Source organism: Scyliorhinus torazame, chromosome 5 (assembly GCF_047496885.1).
Source record: "Scyliorhinus torazame isolate Kashiwa2021f chromosome 5, sScyTor2.1, whole genome shotgun sequence".
Lineage (NCBI taxonomy): Eukaryota > Metazoa > Chordata > Chondrichthyes > Carcharhiniformes > Scyliorhinidae > Scyliorhinus > Scyliorhinus torazame.
In genome coordinates, this window is record NC_092711.1 from 181,662,629 (window position 1) to 181,676,992 (window position 14,364).

Consider the following 14,364-nt stretch of genomic DNA (forward strand, 5'->3'; position numbering starts at 1 on the left):
CTCTGCCTTTTTCTGGTCGGTTGGGGAAGCTATCCCTTCCCACCAGATTGCCCAGCATTTAGGCCACATAGTCTGTGGGGTCCCTGTCTTTGATCCCCTCCGGCAGGCCCACAATCATCAGGTTTTTGCGCCTTGATAGGTTTTCCTGATCTTCTATCTTTCCCCTCAGACTCCCCTGTGCAGCGGCTAACCTTGTTATTTCCTTTTCCAGGGCGGTGTTCCGGTCGCTGTGGTCTGTTGAGGCCTTTTCTAGCTCCTTTATGGTGTTCGCCTGGGCTTCCAACTGCCTCTCCACCTGCGTGGTCACCACAGCTTCTGCGACCGCCACCCTGAACGCCACCTGAATATCGGTCTTCGTCTCCTCTCTATGTTCCCGTGAGAGAAACATCCTCCAACCACCCTCTGGTGAGGGGGGGGGGGGGCTCCGTGTGCGGCGGGTCGGTCCTTCTCGCTCTGGCGTGGCACGTGTTTCGACACCTCGTGTGTCTGCCGGCTCAGCCACTTACTTCTCCTGATTTCCCATTTCACATCTCTTTTCGGCCTCTGGAGTTGCTATTTGCTCAGCATCTCAATTTGCGTTGATGCTGGTTGCGGTGCGGGAAAACTTTTTTTCCCTGTATTAGCGGGCTAGTTTGCGTAAAAGAAACTATTTTCAGGTTCATGGGAGGAGAGTCACCTGATGTGCGACTACTCAGCAAATCCCCTTCACCGGAAGTCTCCGTTTTCCGATTCTAAAGCAATGTTTTGCCCGCATCGCCATTTGCACTCTCGTGTGTTTGTGTATGGATTCAAATGCTTATGGACCAGTTAACGAATAGCAGAAGAGGCTGGAGGTTCTAAATCAAATGTCCGCCTCCTCTTCCTCCTGATTCAGTGTCTTGACCAGTTGAGTCAATTCCAATTCTTTCCTCACCATACCTGTCAAACCTTTTCTTCCCAGGTCGAGCAGTATGACATTCCCAGTGACCAAGACATCGGGAATATTTGGTTTGTGAAGCTGGAGGTGACAAAATACATAGTGGAGGATTACTGGTTCTGCCTCTCGGTGCTGGTGGAGACCCCATCGGGAGAGACTCTTCACTTCCCCTGCTACAAGTGGCTCAACAATTGCACCATACTGCTCCGGGAAGGAACAGGTGAGGTTCTGATTATTCCGGGGAATGGCATAAATAATGGAGGCAAAGGATGTAAGTGCTCCAGTCCTCTCTCTTGTCTCTTCCGACAGAGCAGTCGAGACAGGTAGAGTAGGTCGCGAATGAAGGATAAATGGTGTGACGTGTTCCCAGAGTGAAGTTAACATCGGGATTGTGGTAGGATTGAGGGTTACAGTGAGAGGCTGGGATTCAGGGATATGCATGGGATTGAGGGATGAGGGGAGAAGGTGGGATTGAGGAAAATGGGGAGGTGGGAATGATGGATATGGGTTGAAGGTGGGATTGAGGGATGCAGGGAGAAAGGGATTGGGGGACATGGGGAGAATGTGGGATTGAGAGAAATGGGGAGAATATGGAATTGAGGGATATGTGTAGAAATGGGATTGAGGGAAATGGGGAAAAGGTGTGAGCGAGGGATATGGGGAGAAGGCAGGATTGAAGTATATGTGTAGGAGGTGGGACTGAGGTTCATGTGGAGAAGTGGGATTCAGAGAAATGGGGAAAAGGTGGGACTCGGGGGGCAACGGTAGAATTGAGGGAGATGGTGAGATTAAAGAATTTCACATGAAGGTAGAATTGAGGGCTATGGAGAGAAGGTGGGATTGAGGGATATTGTCCGATAATGGGTTTGAGGGATATTGTCTGAAAATGGGATTGAGGAATATTGTCTGAAAATGGGATTGAGGGATATTGTCTGAAAATGGGATTGAGGGATATTGTCTGAAAATGGGATTCAGGAATATTGGGCGAAATTCTCTAGTATCGGCGCGATGTCCGCCGACCGGCGCCTAAAACGGCACAAATCAGTCGGGCATCGCGCCGCCCCAAAGGTGCGGAATCCTCCGCCCCTTGACCGGCCGAGTCCTAACCTTGAGGGGCTAGGTCCGTGCCGGACTGATTTCCGCCCCGCCAGCTGGCGCGGAAATGACATTGCCGGGCAGCGCATGCGCGGGAGCGTTAGCGGCCGCTCACGGCATCCCCGCGCATGCGCTGTGGAGGGAGTCTCTTCCGCCTCCGCCATGGTGGAGACCGTGGCGAAGGCGGAAGGAAAAGAGTGCCCCCTACGGCACAGGCCCGCCCGCGGATTGGTGGGCCCCGAGCGCGGGCCAGGCCACCGTGGGGGCACCCCCGGGGCCAGATCGCCCGGCGCCCCCCCCAGGACCCCGGAGCCCGCCCGCGCCGCCTTGCCCCGAGGTGGTTTAATCCACGCCGGCGGGACACGCATTCTAGCAGTGGGACTTCGGTCCATCCGGGCCGGAGAACCGCGGGGGGGGGGGGACGCCAACCGGCACGGTGCGATTCTCGCCCCCTCCGAATCTCTGGTGCCACAGAATTCGGCAACTGGTGGGGGCGGGATTCACGCCAGCCCCCGGCGATTCTCCGACCCGGCAGGGGGTCGGAAAATCTCGGCCATTGTCTGAAAATGGGATTGAGGGATATTGTCTGAAAATGGGGTTGAGGGATATTGGCTGAAAATGCGGTTGAGGGATATTGGCTGAAAATGGGATTGAGGGATATTGTCTGAAAATGGGGTTGAGGGATATTGGCTGAAAATGGGGTTGAGGGATATTGTCTGAAAATGGGGTTGAGGGATATTGGCTGAAAATGGGGTTGAGGGATATTGGCTGAAAATGGGGTTGAGGGATATTGGCTGAAAATGGGGTTGAGGGATATTGGCTGAAAATGGGGTTGAGGGATATTGGCTGAAAATGGGGTTGAGGGATATTGTCTGAAAATGGGGTTGAGGGATATTGGCTGAAAATGGGGTTGAGGGATATTGGCTGGAATTCTCCGGTTGTGATTCAATTTGCAGCAGCGACAGGTAGTCACAATGGGAAATCCCATGGACAATCGGCGGGAAGGTAGAATCCCGCTGCCAGCAAACGGCATGCAGCCGAGTAACACGTGACCGGCTGGCCGGAGAATCCCGCCCATTGCCTGAAAATGGGGATTGGAGTGGTGATGTCTGAAGGTTGGGGAAGCTGTCGGGGCAGAAGGTCTAATTAATGTTAAGCTAATGAGGAATCCTTTCAGCCATGGTGCAGGTTCTACTGAGGCTTGTTAATATGTTCTGGGAGTCACCCCCTCACCCCCAACTCCAAACATCCTCAGTTCGATTCCCACCACTGACCCTTGCCTTATTTAACACTGGTATGTTCCTTACAGCGAAGAGATTGTGTGACGACAAGTTGCCTGTATTTCTGACCCATCGCCAGGCTGAACTTGAGGAGAAACTGAAAGTCATCAGGTAATCGCCAGATACCACGGCTTTGTTTACAGTGGGGGGGGGGGGGTGCAGGTGGTGGAGGGGGGGTTGTGGGGCAAGGGAGTGTCATGTGGGAGTATAGGTGGGGTGGAATTGTTCTTTTGACAAGGCTAATGTTCCAGAAATCTTCAGCAAATTGCGTCCGTTTCAACCAGATCTTTGAACTGTGGAACCATTTCCCCTGACGAATTTAACATTCACATGTTGGTTGGACAGAGTTTTATTGGACTTGTTCCCGGGGATCGCGGGACTGTCCTCTGAAGAAAGATTTGCAGAAACGGGGCTTGTGTTCTCTTCGACGTTCGAAGGATGAGAGGTGGTATAATGGAGCATAATGTGGGAAAATGTGAAGTCGTTCATTTTGGAAGGGAGAACAAAAGAACGGTATTATTTAAATGGAGAAAAACTGCAGAAAGCTGCAACACAAAGAGATTTGGGGGAACTTGTGCACGGAACACAGGAAGCTAGCAGACAGGTGCAGCAGGTAATCAGGAAGGCTAATGGAATGTTGGCCCTGATTCCAAGGGGGTTGGAGTATAAGAGTCGGGAAGTCTTGCTGCAGCTGTACAAGGTGCTGGTGAGACCACACCTGGAGAACTGAGAGCAGATTTGGTCCCCTTATTTGAGGAAAGATATTGGGGTGGTTTCTTCATTGCCCAACACCAGCATCGGCATTCCTGATGGGAGTGGAAAATGGTGCATGGGACTAAAAACCATGTTGCCAATCTCTGCTGTCCCACCGTTAGCATCAGCGATCTTCCCTGGAAATGGTAGTCCATCATTAATGTGCGATTAGTGGGCCTGACCCCCGATTTTCCACCCCCCTCCCCCATTATGCTCTGACCCCCCACTCCGGGAAACCCATCAGACAGGCATTGGTTCAAGGTTGCACAAGTGAGGCCCGGGCATGGTGGGTTAAGGAGGTCAGAGCTTAATGGAGGTCCCCCGTCCCCCCCCCCAGCCAAAGTCCATAGAAGGTCCCCCTCCCCCACACAATGCTAATTGTGCTCTCCCTCAGACCTCCCTCAGACATCCCACAGACACCCCCAGATCCCTTCAGATCCCCCCATAAGACCTCTCCTCAGACGTTTCCATGAGAGACCCCTATGAGAGAGGCCCAATTACTTTGACAACTGCTGGAAATTAAAGAACAATAACGGTAAAAGCAGTGAGGAAACACTGCTTATCCACTTACCAGTCCCTTACACCTGCTGCCTCCGATGAAATTGGTTGAAAGTAGCAGGTGGTACAGTTGTCCCAGGCCTAATAGAAAGAGAAAACCATATGAAAAGGCTTGAAAGCCCCTGATATCCTTTGATCTGTGAGGCTTCTATTCACTTTCAAAGGGAAATAACTGTATGAGCCTGTGATAAATAGCTTCCAGACAGTCGTGTCTGCATTGTTTATTTTACTTTCTCTTCACGCTTGAATGCATTTTAAGTATCCTGTTTTGAAGCTAACCACAATGCTCATAAACACTCACTATGGCTGACAGCTCCTGACCACACCAAAAGGAGTTAAGTGCTTTCACTTCCTCCTTTTCTTAGCAGAAAGTACTTAATTTATTTTGAGCAGCCAGCCCGATAATGATGCTCCATCGGAATCCGGTGGGATCCCTATCATGCATACATTTTGATGGCCAGGGAACCAGAATAGCACGCGGTCGACACTCCCAACGTCAGCAGAGATCAGAAGTGACTCTCCACTGGTGGGGGAACTTAGGGCTGGATTCTCCGATTTTGAGACTATGGGCGAAATTCTCCCCCAACGGCGCGATGTCCGCCGACTGGCGCCAAAAACGGCGCCAATCAGACGGGCATCACGCCGGCCCAAAGGTGCGGAATGCTCCGCATCTTTGGGGGCCGAGCCCCAACATTGAGGGGCTAGGCCGGCGCCGGAGGGATTTCCGCCCCGCCAGCTGGCAGAAATGGCGTTTGTTGCCCCACCAGCTGGCGGAAATTGCATTTGTTGCCCCGCCAGCTGGCGCGGAAATGCGGCGCATGCGCGGGAGCGTCAGCGGCCGCCGACAATTTCCCATGCATGCGCAGTGGAGGGAGTCTCTTCCGCCTCCGCCATGGTGGTGGCCGTGGCGGAGGCGGAAGGGAAAGAGTGCCCCCACGGCACAGGCCCGCCCGCGGATCGGTGGGCCCTGATCGCGGGCCAGGCCACCGTGGGGGCACCCCCCGGGGTCAGATCACCCCGCGCCCCCCCAGGACCCCGGAGCCCGCCCGCGCCGCCTGGTCCCGCCGGTAAATACCAGATTTGATTTACGCCGGCGGGACAGGCAATTTCTGGGCGGGACTTCGGCCCATCCGGGCCGGAGAATTGAGCGGGGGGTCCCGCCAACCGGCGCGGCCCGATTCCCGCCCCCGCCCAATCTCCGGTACCGGAGACTTCGGCGGGGGCGGGATTCACGGCGGCCAACGGCCATTCTCCGACCCGGCGGGGGGTCGGAGAATGACGCCCCAGGTGTCTAGTCTTACAACCAAAAAGCCGGAATCGTCCCTGCACTAATGCCCCACCTGATGGGGGGCTAGCAGCCGCGCCACATAACCTGCAGATACGGACGGAGAATTGCTGGGTGCATGGCCGGGCATGCGAACGATGGTGATCTGTAGCGGTCGCACCGTCACACATGGCGCTAGCCGCGTGCGGACCCGGCCTGCCAGATAGTGCCTCCTTGTAACCCACCCTCGCCACCCCCGGACCACACCCCACCAGTCCCCGCCGAAGCCCCACCAGCCAGCGGAATGGCCCCCCCCTCGACTGTGGCGGCACTGGACACAGTCCGCAGCCGCCACAGGAGGTCCCTGAAAACTGTGAGCACACATGTCCCATGCCGTCGGGAAGTCGACCCGTCGGGGGGCGAAGCATTGGCAGAGGGCCTCAGGTGATGTCCTGAGGTTGTCCCAATGGCGTGCGGCGTACTCAGCGATGCCGCCATTTTTGAGGGGGCGGAGGATCCAATAAATGATGCCGCCCCTGATTTTGGCGTCAAAACGGATTCTCCGGCCAATCGCCAACTGCGATTTCTGCATCGACAATCGTAGAATCCAGCCCTTAGTCTCCAGAACGGAGAATCCTGGCTATTATTCCATTGGTGGTGGTTTCAGAGAAGGTTCACGAGGATGATCCTCGGTATGGAGGGATTGTCGTAGGAGCAAAGGTTAAACAGGCTGGGACACTACTCAATGGAATTTAGAAAAATGAGAGGCTACTTCATTGAATCATCGGGAATTCTTAAAAGGTTTGGCGGGGTAAATGCTGAGAGGATGTTTCCCCGCATGGGAGAGTCTTGGACCCAAAGGGCCTCGTCTCAGATTAAAGAGGTGCCAATTTAAGACTGAGATGAGGAATTTCTTCTGAGGATTGTGAGTCTTTGGAATTGTGAGAGCTGTGGGGACAGAGTCCTTGTGTATATTTAAGGCTGAGTTGGATTCTTGATCAGTGAGGGAATCAAGGCTTACGGGGAAAGGGCAGGAAAGTGGACGTGATAAATGTCGGATCAGCCATTATCCTATTGAAAGGCGGAGCAAACTCGAAGGGCCGAACGGCCTACTCCTGTTCCTGTTTCTTATGGTCTTATTCTTATAAGGAAGGCAAATGCAATGTTAGCATTCAGGTCGAGAGGGCTAGAATACAAGAGCAGAGATGTACTGTTGAGGCAGTAAGGCTGTGGTCAGACCCCATCTGGAATATTGTGAACAGTTTTGGGCCCTGTATCTAAGGAAGGGTGTGCTGGCCTTGGAGAGGGTCCAGAGGAGGCTCACAAGAATGATCCCTGGAATGAAGGACTTGTCATATGAGGACTCTGGGTGTGTACTCAATGGAGATTAGAAGGATGAGGGGGGATCTATTTGAAACGTACAGAATATGGAGAGGCCTGGATAGAGTGGACGTGGAGAGGATGTTTCCACTAGTAGGAAAACTAGAAGCAGAGGACACAGCCTCAGACTGACGAGGTGATCCTTTAAAACAGAGATGAGGAGGAATATGTTCAGCCAGAGGGTGGTGAATCTGTGGAACTCACTACCCCAGAAGGCTGTGGAGGCCAAGTCACTGAGTGTCTTTAAGACAGATATAGATGGGTTCTTGATTAATAAAGGGATCAGGGTTCAGGGAGAGAAGGCAAGAGAATGGGGATGAGAAAAATATCAGCCATGATTGAATGGTGGAGCAGACTCAATGGGCCGAATAGCCTAATTCTGCTCTTGTGTCTTATGGCCTTATACCATTGAAATCTATAAAATACTGAATGGAATAGACAGCGTAGATGCAGGTGAGGTGTTTCCCCTGGTTGGGGTGTCTGGAACCAGGGGACACAATTTCAGAATAAGCGGGAAGCCACTTAGGACGGGTCTCGGAGGAGACATTTCTTTACTCAGAGGGTTGTGAATCTTTGGAATTCTCGACCCCAGAGGGCTGTGGGAGCTCAGTCATTGAGTGTGTTTAAAGCAGAGACTGACAGATTTCTAAATCCCAATAACACAAAGGGATATGGGGGCAGTGTGGGGAAAAAGGCATTGAAGTGGGTGATCAGCCATGATCGTATTGAATGGTGGAGCAGGCTCGACGGGCTGAATGGCTAACTCCTGCTCCTTTTTTTTCTTAAATTTTAGAGTGTTTGGATTTCACACCCACAACCCAAAATGTGCAGGTTAGGTGGATTGGCCACATTAAATCGGCCCTTAATTGGAAAAAAAAAAGAATTGGGTACCCTAAATTTATAAAAAATGGAAAGTTTTTTTTTAAGAGTACCCAATTCATTTTACTTTCCAATTAAGGGGCAATTTAGCGTGGCCAATCCACCTACCCTGCACATCTTTGGGCTGTGGGGGGCGAAACCCAGGCAAACATGGGGAGAATGTGCAAACTCCACACCGACAGCGACCCAGAGCCAGGATTGAACCTGGGAAATCGGTGAGACAGCAGTGCTAACCACTGCACCACCGTCCTGCCCTTGCTTCTCTGTTCCAATGCTCCTTCAGCCTCTCCCTCATTCAGTGCTTTTCAACCATGTTCTTAACGCATCGTTCGCTCACTTATCCTATCTTCCCGTTCATTTCTTCCAATTGATGCAGTATTACGATCCTGGACCAGACCCCAACAGTGGCTAGGATACTGCCACTGCTGGGGACAGAATCCCCAATACGTTATTCTAATTTTGTCAGACTCTGAGGAAAGATTACCTTGCTGCAAGATTGGTTTCACACAAAAGAGTGATATAGTATAATAAAACAAACTTTATTGCTAACACAGCATTAAAAAAATCTTTAATATCACACCGGGAAACAGCCTAAAATTATCCCTTAAACAATGCTCATTAATACAGTGAATACAGTAACGCTCGACTGCTATCTTTATTCCCACTCAAGCAACAAAAGACATCTTGGGCTGGATTCTCCGTCGGCGGGATCCTTTGTTTCACCGGCAATGCACTCACACCTGGGGATTTCCTGATGGTGTGGGGGTGCCCACAATGGGAAACCCCATTGGCCAGCTGCCGGGACAGAGGATCCCGCTGCTGGTGTGGCCGCACCACACCTAAAAATGGGTGCGGCGGGATGGAGAATCCCGCCCCTGAGCTCTCAATCTACTGTTAAATACAGTTAGCCCTCAAGAATACTTGCCTTACTGAGATGTTCTTTGGGAGAGAGAGATCTTGTGTCACTGCTTTAATGAAAAGATCTGAATCCTGTCAGAACCATGCAGAAACTCTGGCTGTATTTCTTAAGGAGCTGCTTCTGCTTGTTTTAGCTCACTTTCTAATCACACCCTCCTGAACTGCTTGGAAAGAAACTGCTAATCTAGCTACAGATATTTCTTTAAATGTAAGAGAAAACTGCATGACTTATTCTCACATCTTCAACTAACGCGCAACTGAGCCATGTTTGCTGCAAAATGCCTGATATCTTGGCTCCTCCTAGTAATTAGTATTTTACCAAGCTGAAATCTACTTAACTCCACAGGGAAACCCACTTAACCCAAACAAAACTGCATTGGTTCAAGCTTTTTATGATGCCTTAATTGCACCCCTGGCTCCGAACCTTTTACACTAGGATATTTTAAAACATGGCTGCAGCAGTCACACACACACTAACCCAGGCTTTTAACCATTACTGCACCAAATTCCCAAAATGCAATATATCTAAAATTCCTACATCCATCGCAGTGACCCCAGCCTCCACTTCTCCTCTGCAGATGGTTGCCAGACTTTTCCAAAACCTTCCGCTTTTATTCCCCATGTTAAAACTTCTCAGGTTAAAGGTGTTGTGCTGATTCGGAGTCATTCAAACGCGTTACACTGGACGTGCATCCCAACAGAGCTCTGTACACATTAACCTCCACCCACCCCTCTTCATCTCCTCCCATCAGCACATATTTCTGTTCCTTTCTCCCTCGTGTATGTATCCAGCTTCCCTTCAATGTATTCATGCTGTTCCCCTCAACCACTCGCTGTGGTAGCGAGTTCCACAATCACACCACTTACCGGGGAAGGACGTTTCTCCTGAAATCTCTGGAAATTAGATTTATCAGCGGCACCAAGGGCTGATCCCACCAGTGAGGTGGGAGCATCGATCCGCTCATGATCCAAAACATCTTTAGATCAGCACTCAGCAGCCAATTTTTGTTTTGCACAGCGTGCCCCCCACGGCAGCCACGCGATCATGACCGGATAGCGTGTTTTCCAAACTTATGAATCAGGAGCAGGGGTGGCCCTCGAGCCTGCTCCACCATTCAATAAGTTCACGGCTGATCTGATTGCAACCTCAGCTCCACATTCTTGCCATCTCCCCGTAGCCTTTCACTCCCTCGCTGATCAAGAATCTATCTAGTTCTGCCTCAAAATATTCCAAGTCTCGGCTTCCACTGCCTTTTGAGGAAGAGAGGTCCAAAGACTCACAGCCCTCAGACAGAAAAAGGTTGTCCTAATCTCTGTCTTTAATGGGTGACCCCTTATTTTTAAACAGTGATCTCCAAGTTTAAGATTCTCCTACATGAGGAAACATCCTTTTTTTCTTACTAGTTCAGGGCTGTGAGCGTATCTGGCTGGGCCAGCATTTATTGCCCATTTCTAATTGCCCTTAAACTGAGTTGCTTGCTAGGCCGTTTCAGAGGCGGGGTAGTTAAGAGTCAACCACATTGTTGTTGGATCTGGAGTCACATGTAGGCCAGAGCGGGGTAAGGGTGGCAGGCATCCTTTCCTAAAGGACATTAATAAGCCGGATGGATTTTTATGACAATCGACAATGGCTTCATAGTTATCATAGAATCCCTACAATGCTGAAGGAGACAATTTGGCCCATTGAGTCTGCACCGGCCCTTGGGAAGAGCTCCCTTCCTAGGCCAAAGCCCCCACCCCATCCCCGTAGCCCCACCTAACCTATTGGACACTAAGGGGCAATTTAGTATGGCCAATCCACCTAACCCGCACATCTTTGGACTGGTTGAGGAAACCGCAGCTCCCGGAGGAAACCCATGCATACACAGGCAGAAAGTCCAAACTCCACAGAGTCACCCAAGCCGGAATTGAACCTGGGTTCCTGGCGCTGTGAGGCAGCAGTACTAACCACCGTGCCGTCCATATTGTGAGACATTTAATTCCAGATGTTTTTATTGGATTCAAATGTCACCATCTGCTGTGGTGGGATTTAAACCCAGATCTCTGGCCCATTACCCTGGGTCTCTGGGTTACTAGCCCAGTGACTACTTCTCTCCATATCCGCCCTGTCAATGCTCCCTCAGCTGGTTGTATATGTTACAGCTGCATGTTAAGCAATGTTGGCTGAGGGATGAATGCAGTCCAGCCTGCCAGTGACCGGCAAGGGTGGGCGAACACCATTTTGCAACGGAAACTTATACAGCCAGTTGAGAAGGTTGGCAGGGGCCCCGGTTTGACTTCTTATCTGTGAAGCGGCACCTTCAGAAAACTCCGGGGATCTGCATATTCCTGGGATTGTTCAGCTCGCATCCACTCCACCCTGCATTTCCGGAGCTGGCTCGCTTCCCGACAGCTGGCTCATCAGCCGTGATGCATGTACAGGACGAGCCGAATGGCGTGCTGATGGGGCAGCCCCCACCTCGGCCAAACCCCACCACTGGGGAGCAAGTCCTTCCCCTCCAGAGCCATCGGCCAGTCAGCAGTTCTGGCAGTCTGGCCAGTGAGGATACAAAGATTTCTGTCAAGGCGACAGCAATTTCCTCCCTTTCCTCCTTCAGTATTCTGGGGTAGATCCCATCAGACTCTGGGAACTTATCGACCTTAATGTTTTTCAAGATGCCCAACACCTCCTCCTTTTGATCTCAATGTGACCCAGGCTATCAACACATCTTTCCCCAGACTCATCATCCACCAAGTCCTTCTCTTTGGTGAATACTGATGCAAAGTAGTCATTTAGTACCTCGCCCATTTCCTCTGACTCCACACATAGATTCCCTTCCCTGTCCTTGAGTGAGTCAACCCTTTCCCCGGCTTCCCTCTTGCTCTTTATATAGGTAGAAAAAGCCTGGGGATTTTCCTTAATCCTGTTTGCCAATGACTTTTCGTGGCCTCTTTTAGACCTCCTGACTCCTTGCTTAAGTTCCTTCCTACTTTCCTTATATTCCTCATGGGCTTCGGCTGTTCCCAGCCTTCTAGCCCTTACAAACGCTTCCTTTTTCTTTTTGACTAGACTCACAATATTTCTTGTTATCCAAGGTTCCCGAAACTTGCCATACGTGTCCTTCTTCCTCACAGGAACATGCCGGTCCTGAATTCCTTACATTTGAAAGCTCCCACATGTCAGATGCTGATTTACCCTCAAACATCCACCCCAATCTAGATTCTTCAGTTCCAGTCTAATATTGTTATAATTAGCCTTCCCCTAATTTAGCACCTTCACCCGAGGACTACTCTTTTCTTTATCCAACAGTACCATCAAGCTTACTGAATTATGGTCACTGTTCCTGAAATGCTCCCCGACTGAAACTTCACCATCTGGCTGGGCTCATTCCCCAATACCATGTCCAGTACGGCCCCTTCCCCAGTTGGACTATTTCCATATTGTTTCAAAAAACCCTCCTGAATGCTCCTTACAAACTCTGCCCCATCCAAGCCCCTAGCACTAAATGAGTCCCAGTCAATATAGGGGAAGTTAAAATCACCCACAAATCTGTTGCTTTTACATCTTTCCATAGTATGTCTACATATCTGCTCCTCCATCTCCCGCTGGCTGTTGGGAGGCATATAGTAAACCCCCAACATTGTGACTGCACCCTTCCCATTCCTGAGCTCTACCCATATAGCCTCGCTGCCCTCTGAGGTGTCCTCCCGCAGTACAGCTGTGATATTCTCCTTAACCAGTAATGCAACTCCCCCACAACTTTTACATCCCCCTCTATCCCGCTTGAAACATATAAATCCTGGAACGTTTAGCTGCCAATCCTGTCCTCCCCTCAACCAAGTTTCTGTAATGGCAACAACATCATAGTTCCAAGTACTAATCCAAGCTGTAAATTAATCTGTCTTGCCTGTAATACTTCTCGCGTTGAAATAAATGCACTTCAGACCACGAGTCCCGCTGTGTTCAGCAACATCTCCCTGCGTGCTCTTCCTCTGAGTCTTACTGGCCCTATTCATTATGTCCCTCACTGTTATTTCACCTTCTGACCTATTGCTTTGGTTCCCATCCCCCTGCCAGTGTGACATTAAGATTAAACCCTCCCATGTGACATTAGCAAACCTCGCTCCCATGATATTTCTGCCCCTCCAGTTAAGATGCAACCCGTCCTTCTTGTCCAGGTCCCACCTGCCCCGGAAGAGCTCCCAGTGGTCCAGATAACTGAAACCCTCCCTCCTACATCAGCTGTTCGGCCACATGTTTAGCTGCTCTATCTTCCTATTTCTAGCCTCACTGGCACGTGGCACAGGGAATAATCCCGAGATTACAACCTCAGAGATCTTGTTTTTTTAACTCCCCGAGCTCCTACTGCAGGACCTCATCACTCTTCCTGCCTATGTCGTTAGACCCGATATATGCATGACCTCTGGCTGTTCTCCTTCCCCCTTCAGCGTGCCCCCTGCCTGTTCAAAGACATCCTAGCACCAGGGAGGCAACATACCATCCTGGAGTCTCTTTCACATCCACAGAAGTGCTTATCTGTGCCCCTGACTAGAGAGCCCTCAATAACTATTGTTCTGCGCTTTGTCCCTTCCTGCTTAACAACAGTGGTGCCACTGCTCTGGCTACTGCTGCTGTTTTCCGTGTGATAGAAATTGGCTTTCTAGTTAGCTATAGATGATATAGGTAAAAGGTTTAATTGAGAACTCATTAAGAGTAATTAACTAAATCATATTAACCATGAGAGTGAGGAAAGCCGAATAGCAGGGAACATTTTGCAAGTTGCTTGAGACTTGCTGAAGAGTGTAAGGACAATGACGTCAAATAGCTAAAAGGCCCCATTGTGTGAAAGAATGGGCAGTTCCATTTCTATGGTCACAACCAGTCTAGGGTGATAAGTCCTAGCGAAGAATGTGTTTTTCTCAAGCGATGGTATGGGAAGGTTTGCACCAATATATTGAAATACATATCTCTCTTAAATTGCCGGACAGACAGTTTGGCTGAATTGAGTGATTTATAAATTAGTTAAAGCCAACCACAGTGGTAAATAAGGCAAGACCTTAAAGATAATAATCTCCTTAAGAATTACTTGTCGGGATGGAAAAGTCCATTCAGGAATCAATCTATCTCTTTCTGAAACGTATTTTCTTTGCTTGCTTTTGCTAAATCGCCATCTTCCTTTTGTTTAAATGATTCGGTCATTTTATACAGTGTATTATGATTTGAAGGATTACCACGATCTGTATTTTAAAACTCAACCACTGTATTCGCTAAAGACAATCAATCTGACTAGCTTGCTAAAGGGCTAGTCGGAATTCTCTTAATGTTGTATTGAAAATAAAGT

The 14,364-nt window shown here is 50.1% G+C and overlaps 1 protein-coding gene across 2 annotated transcripts in view; it reads left to right on the forward strand.

Moving 5' to 3' along the window:
* Positions 1-14,364, forward strand: part of LOC140420766 (polyunsaturated fatty acid 5-lipoxygenase-like) — a 134,734-nt gene that overhangs the window by 40,473 nt on the left and 79,897 nt on the right. For both annotated transcript variants that reach the window (XM_072504747.1, XM_072504748.1), the window contains exons 2-3: positions 941-1,136; positions 3,321-3,402. In XM_072504747.1, coding sequence (XP_072360848.1) covers positions 941-1,136; positions 3,321-3,402 — 278 coding nt within the window. The remainder of the gene's footprint in view (positions 1-940; positions 1,137-3,320; positions 3,403-14,364) is intronic.